The sequence below is a fragment of the Stigmatopora argus genome, chromosome 1, assembly GCF_051989625.1.
Source record: "Stigmatopora argus isolate UIUO_Sarg chromosome 1, RoL_Sarg_1.0, whole genome shotgun sequence".
NCBI lineage: Eukaryota > Metazoa > Chordata > Actinopteri > Syngnathiformes > Syngnathidae > Stigmatopora > Stigmatopora argus.
This window is the reverse complement of record NC_135387.1, coordinates 23072099-23079425: the sequence shown is the minus strand read 5'-3', so window position 1 is coordinate 23079425 and position 7327 is coordinate 23072099. Positions and strand designations below refer to the sequence as shown.

The 7327-nt window shown below is 38.0% G+C and overlaps 1 protein-coding gene across 1 annotated transcript; it reads right to left on the bottom strand.

Moving 5' to 3' along the window:
- Window positions 1-188: 188 nt before the first annotated feature.
- On the bottom strand, window positions 189-4699 carry LOC144082358 (succinate dehydrogenase [ubiquinone] iron-sulfur subunit, mitochondrial-like). Its single transcript, XM_077609482.1, has 8 exons — window positions 4520-4699; window positions 3382-3515; window positions 2488-2573; window positions 2268-2404; window positions 2073-2189; window positions 1843-1944; window positions 1593-1715; window positions 189-1515 (listed from the first exon to the last, which is right to left on the bottom strand). Exons 1-8 carry the CDS (start codon window positions 4583-4585, stop codon window positions 1435-1437), a joined length of 846 nt encoding a protein of 281 aa, XP_077465608.1. The 5' UTR covers window positions 4586-4699; the 3' UTR covers window positions 189-1434.
- Between the last annotated feature and the right edge of the window lie 2628 nt (window positions 4700-7327).

Sequence of the window (7327 nt, the reverse complement as noted above, 5' to 3'; positions counted from 1 at the left end):
CAAATAGGCGTACAAAGGTCAGAAAGCCAGCAGGTTTGTTTTAGGTTGTGGTAAAACCAGTTGTGCAGGTTTCTAAGTATACAGCACTGTTCCATCTTTCTATGGTTTTGTTTGCAAATGTTCCCATTGTTGAACTATATACTACGTTTTTCTCTTTTACTAGAAGCACAAATAATTATATACTCCAATTCCAGAATGAATTCAGACAAGCTGTATCATATTTATTTACAGTTTAAATACTAAACGCAATGCTCTCATATTTTACCATCATCATCATCTTAAAAAATACACCTATTTTCTACAACTTTATTATCTTTGTATTCCAAGCAATGAGTTTAAATAGAATGGATGGAAACATGATCACTCAGTTCACTTCAAATTGCAATGTTTACATAGTTTATCTTTGTCAAGTAAATGAATGGGTTATTGGTCTGAGATAATTCACTGCCAGTCCTCATTAACTGTTTCAATGTCAACGACAGTGCTAGACGACCAATCTATTTTGACTGAGTCTTAAAGACCTCCAGTCCAGAAGTCCAAAGATTGCACCGTCAATTACAGCCAATGAGTTCAATGTTTGAACCAAACAACCTTGGTCCATCTACCAATGTCAACGATTGCCGTCAATAATATTGAAAAGTTAATCATTCATTGTCACCACCCTCAGCTCAAAACGATTGGACACATGTCACTGCCAATGGCAGCCAATGAGTTAAAAGACCAAGAGTATGCACTGATCATTTTGAGCCCAGACACCTCGCGCTTTTATTGATTATTATTCATTCATTTTCTATTCCGCTTATCCTCACTTATCCCAGTTTAACAACAGGGAGTACATCTTGGTTACCAGCCAATCGCAGGGCACAATGAGACGAACGACCGTTCACGCACCATCTCTTAACTAGGGGCAATCTAGAGTGTTCAACCAGCCTTGGGTGCATATTTTGGGGATTTGGGAAGAAACCGTAGTATCCAGAGAAAAACCACGCAAGCCCTGGGAGAACACGCAAACTCCACCAGGGATTGAGCTGTCAATCTCGTAACTGTGAGGCGGACGTGCTAACCACTCTTCGATCTACTGCTTTGGATGACTGTTGCAAAATAATTATCAATGGCATGTTCAAGTAACAACATGAGCAGCAACACGTGCTTAACTTCTACTTTGACCGCAGCTAACTCAGCCATCTTTTCTGGTTTGCTCAACAACATTGATTCTATACATTTCACAACTTCAGACCGTGCTGACCTCAAATGTCTGCAGTTCCTCTATAAATATGGTTTTGCGACGGGCAAGGAAATGTGACAATAAACATGTTTTGTTGCATTGTCAACAATAAAAGTGCTCAAATCTGCCAAAATTGCATTTTAAGGGTGGCCTGTTTTTGTTTGCCTGACTCAAATTGAAGGTCATGAGTCATTTTAACACGCGACTCTTCATGACGTTGCAGCTTTCTTCTCTTGGTAAGTCGCCATCATTTTCTTGATCTCCGCGATGGCCCTTGCTGGGTTGAGTCCCTGCGTAGGATAGGACCAGAGAGAGACAATCATGTTCAGTCTTGGCGCAAAGAGAACATTCATGCTTTTCAAAGTACCTTAGGGCAGGTCTTAGTGCAATTCATGATTGTGTGGCAGCGGTAAAGAGAGAAGGGGTCCTGAAGTTTAGACAGTCGCTCTTCGGTGAAGTCATCTCTGGAATCTATCATCCACCGGTATGCCTGATTGACAGATATTTAACCATGTGAATTCAGAACAACACAAAACTAGCAGTTGGTCCCATTACTTTGTCTCCTATTAAGTGAACGCTCTAAATTGAATACAAATTCTTGAGTGTGTTTACAATACCTGCATGAGCACAGCAGGTCCCAAGTATTTGTCCCCATTCCACCAGTAGCTAGGACAACTGGTGCTGCAGCATGCACACAGGATGCATTCGTATAAGCCGTCCTGTTGGGTTAAACATAACATAGATGTACATATTGGTGGAATCTGCGTAGTATTCTTCTATGCACCCTGTTTATTTACAGGGGACTTGTTTTAACTCATAAAAATGATAATAAGTTATGGTCATTTACCAGTTTTTGCCTGTTCTCAACTGACTGGTAATACTGATCCTTTCCTTCTTGAGATTCATCTTTCTTCTTTAAGTAGGGCTCAATAGATTTGTACTGTGCGTAAAAGTTGCTCATGTCCTGGACAAAAATAGAATAGGGAATCATAAAGTCCAGTGGGGAAAAAAACATAAGAATAGTCAAACTTGCAGTACTTACAGGCACAAGATCCTTGACCACATACATGTGTGGGAGTGGGTAAATTTTGGTGGCTTTGTTTGTGTTGCTGTCAATTTTGTTGAGACACGCAAGTGTATTGCCTCCGTTGATGTTCATGGCGCATGAGCCACAAATACCTGACATGCACAATTGAGTCATTAGATTCATTTAATGGTAGCTAAACTGCAGTGGTTAAACAGAATTCTAGTGAGTCTCTCACCCTCACGGCAGGAGCGTCGGAATGTAAGCGTAGGGTCCATCTCGTTCTTGATTTTGATGAGGGCATCCAAAACCATTGGCCCACAGCTGTTTTTAAAAACAAACACTGTCATGTCCACTCATCCTTTCTAGTATTACTGTGCATGCAAAAACTGGAGTAGCTCTCCAGCATTTTGATCACCCCCCCCAAATATGTATATATATTAAACTGCTTAAGTTTGTCCGTCACATACAGCCAGTAGGCCAAACTTCAATTTCTATGCTTGTTTGCTATGGGTGTTGGTTTGCAGGTCATGTGGTGCTGCATTTGTAAGTCATATTTCTCTATGTTTCTCTTTTTTACTCACTCACGTGGTCACGGTTTTATTTTGTTTGGCTCGAATGCTGACTTTTAGCTACAGTGCAATAGAACTCATCGCTCTAGTGACATCTATTTATTTTCTTAGCACATTTAAGCATAAGAATAACAGTGGCTGGTTTCATGGATCTGTCAAATTTGCTTAAAGCCTCTTAGGCGTGAATGTCAAATACTTTATTTTCATAATAGTAAAAACTAGGAATGTTCTGCTCATTAGATTAGATAACTTTATTCATCCCATATTTGGGAAATTTCATTGTCACAGTTGCAAGAGGATGAGAATAGACACAGAAAGACATTTTAGACATAAATACATAGGTAATAAATAAGTTAATAACTACATTAAATAAATTAAATTATCAATTTTTGCATGTGACTCCGAGTCCAAGTCGCCCAATTGGTCTCGATCAGATACCCAAGAACTGTATTTAGAAGGGAAGAAAATAGTACTATATCCAAATATCTTTTGTCTACCAAATTCAAATAGAGCTGCCATGACGTCCATAACCAGAGGACACCATGTATCAAATGTCTTACGTGTTAAGGTCAATTTCATATGTCTGCATACGGGGCTTGTCTGCAGCAGTGTCCGGATCCCAGCGGTAAATCTGGAACTTCTTTATCCGGGGTTCAGGAGCAGGTGAAACCATAGTCTGAGCATAGCGCACCGTCTACAGAATGGACAAGTTAGTAAATGTTACCATCTATAAGATTGTTTTAAATTGTCAGTAATGTTATTGTTGAAGGGTAAATTAGGGTAAGCACTGAAATATAACACCCTTGACTGTTTGCCAGCCAATAGCAGACAACATACAGTTTAAACCACCACTTTTTATTCATTACACAGTAGATCAGTTGTTCTCAAACGTTTGGCACTAAAAATATTTGGCTCTGTGAGTGCCTTGATAATAACTAGTATTGAACTACAGTTCGTCTGTGGGCCAAAGTCTTCATGAATGAGGCTTTAGAAAAGTAATGACAAATTCTGAAAATAACTTTCTGCCATTTAGAAAATGGTAATTATTGCATTGGTCATTGTAATCGACTTGAAAGAGTAAATATTGGTCTGATTTAATTTCAGAGACAGTAAAAAATGAGCCAGTGCATGTAGTGCATGTAAATTAGAATATATAAAATATATAAATTCACACTAAATCCATATTAGAAATCCAGACCATGCAGCAAAACATGCTAGCCCGGATTTCAGACCACTAATTAATGTTAAAATTCGATAAACAACGAGTAACTATTTTTTGGTGGTTGAATTACTCTTTTTGGATACCACGTCTCCATCTAGCGGTTCCTTGAGTGAACTGCGTGCTAGTGTTACATCACTTTGCTACCTTTGTTACCCAACTGTCTTTGTGACAATGTCAGCCGAATAGAAGAAAAACTCCATATTAATAATTAATATCATTAATAGTTATAATAGACGAACTACACTATCACACTTTAACGATATTTTGGTAAGATCCTACTTTGAGTATTGGTATTTTACAGATATTACTTTCTTTGTTCAAACACATTTTGACACAAAATTGACGTGGTGATACACAGCCACATAGAATAAACTTACAAAATAATATAGATTCTCGTATATTACATAAAAGCAACCGCTCGTATGTGTCCAAGTAGACATAGACGCTTTGAGTGCAGTGCCTTGAAGGCGACTTACCACCACAATGCCAGAGTTCCTGACGGCCAAAGCACTTCGGCTCAAAGCGACACAAAGCACCGACATTTTTTTTTTTAATCGAAGAAAGTGAAACAAAGGGAGCAGTCGGAGAGTTGTACAACACCTGGAAGGGTCCTGACTAAAACCACGCCTCTTTTCTGGTGCATTTAGATGACGTAGATGAACGGAAACGAGTCAGTTGTTGACTTCCGCTTTTGTGGTACACAGTATATATAAATCTAGATACTTTTATTTCAAATAAATTATTTATAAAAGTACTATTTAGAGATGTTTGTGTTTTTTAAGCCTGGTAACTAATTCTTTATGGCAGGTGCACGTTAGTTGTGAATGTTACGTGACAGGCCACGCCTTATCTTCCCTTGCATGGCCGTGGGTGACGGTGGTCAGTTACGCGTACAGTACATTTAAGTAATTGACTTTAACAGTGTTGTTGCCAGTCACTAATTCATTGTCATTCCTTTATATATGGATTATTAAAGAAATCCACAACTATTTTGCTAATTGTTGACCTAAAACTGTTCAAATGCTGTTTTTGAGCCTCTCAATTGCTGTGTTCTCTTTATTCTTTATTTTTGTTATACTTTACCTCATTGTTTGTTTATTGAATGGATCAAAATGAGGAGTAAATATTCAGTTTTTATTTTTGTGTGGTTACTTTCAATTTTCATTCATATTTTTTGTTATTTATTATATCTTCAACCTGCACAAGGGACTTAAGATAGAAATTAGGCTTCTCCTTCAAGGCCTTCTCTGCTGGCATAAGAAATATCTGAATCACAGACTGATGTTAATTATATTTTGTCCATGAATACTTATTAAATAATTCCAAATTGTCTGTTAGCTTCCGTTCATTGCTTTTCCCCCTGGTTGCACTGCTTCCAGATGTGTGTTTTCACATTGAAGCATTTAACCAATCACATTTCAGCCATTATTTGTTGCCAGGGTCAGAAATCTGCCTCAAGATCTTCACAATCAGTTCTGCAGGCTCTGCTGCATTAAATAAGCGTCGATAAGACTGTTGCTTTAACCAATCAGAATTCGATTTGGAGACACCAAGGCCTTCTCGCAGGCGTAGGGATACGTCATCGCTTTCACCAACTATGATTGGCTAGTGATAGAGTGGACTAGCCAGAGCTACCAAACTGTATCTGGAGCGAGCTGCACAAGCAAATATATTGTTGTGTTGATTTAATAGCGGTTTTGTCAACCCGCAATGGCTGAAGGATGAGAAGAAATGGATTTGTTTGCAGATTTACTGTCAAAGCCATTTTCAAGACGGACTTTTCAAGAAAAAAAAGAGCTGGACATCATTAAGAAAGGTCGGACAACTCCAAAGCAAGCAAGCCTGTCACAACCGGGAATGAACATTTTCAGCACTAAATAAAAAAAAAACATATGCCAGAAATACGACAGGACAGGCTAGACTTTCAGCATTAGCTTCGATGGCGATAGAAAAGGAGGAAAGAAAGGAGGATGGATATTGTGTACAGTTAAAAATGATTTTTGGTGTGTAAAATATGGCTATATTCCTAAATAATATTTCAATTGTATGAGGTTATTATTGATGATTTTTTATGCGTCGCAGCTGTAGCTGCAGTAGAGGTTTAATAGCCATAAAATAGTTTTTGAGGGTTGGATTGATTCCGATAGCTGAAGGCGTCACTAGAAAATTCACGTACCGCCACTGCTATATGTTCATTAACGTGACTATGTGAAGTATGTTCATTAATATGTACTGTCCCTTAGTTAAATAAATCAAACTCAAACTCAAATGGAAGTATTGTACCTTCTGTGGCATACAGTAATAGAGCCAATGTTCTCCATTTTTTTTACACAAAATAATATTTCATCTATCTCATATAAACATCAACTGACATTTATATCAATTGAAGCTGAGTACGTATACGTGGGAGCAGCCTTTGAACACAAAGGCAATGTGAGCTTTCACAAGTGAAACTTTAGTCACATAGTGACTGGTTCTGTCATAACACTGCCAGTTTGTCTCATTAAGCTCTTTCACTGGAAGTCCAGTGTCTTCCTTTCTAAGTGGGACAAATTTCCAGGATGGGTAAATCTGTGTCAGACCTGTCTAGCCACGTTATCCTTTCCCCAAAGCAGGACAGCACGGGACTGTGAGATGCAGCGCTCCTTGCTCTCTCCTTTCTCTTATCTTTGATATATAATGTGTTTTGAGGCCTGTGCCCCAGAGGAGCTTTGGTACTTTTAACCACTACTGTCACAGTTTTTGAAGAAAATACAAGGACTGGTCACCACTAAATTGTATTCCAGGATATTTTTGGCTAAATGTCTCCTGTAAAATGTTTTGAGCGCTCCAAGTGCAGAAAAAAAATCAAATAATCAAATATAGCAGCATAGAAGGAATGAAGCAGAGGTGATATTACTAAGAGTTCTTTAATATTATACTGCAAAATATTTATCTAGTATCTGTCTGATTATCTATCTAGTAAGCGAGCTATCAATATATAGTTCTTTAGTAGTCATTACATTTTATTGGCAATCAAAAGTGTAATACAAAAGTAAATGAATTATAGATTTACTGTAGTATACTTTAAGTCCAGCGAAACTTGTAACATTGTGCAAACTTTGAAGTCAGGTTCAGTAATGTTTATGTATGTATAATGTGTTTATACTAATGTAAGACTTCTCATACATTCTTGTGAAAGTGATCGATGTCGAATCCAACTTGGACAGCACCTTCGTGTTCAAATGGATTGATTATTTATCGCCTTTAATTGCGTTGAATGAGCAGCATCTACGCATGATCTC

Excerpts from the sequence above, each read along its gene's own strand:
- LOC144082358 (XM_077609482.1), bottom strand. The coding sequence starts at position 4,585 with ATGTCGGTGCTTTGTGTCGCTTTGAGCCGAAGTGCTTTGGCCGTCAGG. Across the intron at positions 2,190-2,267 it reads TGGTCAAGGATCTTGTGCCT|GACATGAGCAACTTTTACGC; the intron begins GTAAGTACTGCA and ends ATTTTTGTCCAG. Across the intron at positions 1,516-1,592 it reads GCACTAAGACCTGCCCTAAG|GGACTCAACCCAGCAAGGGC; the intron begins GTACTTTGAAAA and ends TATCCTACGCAG.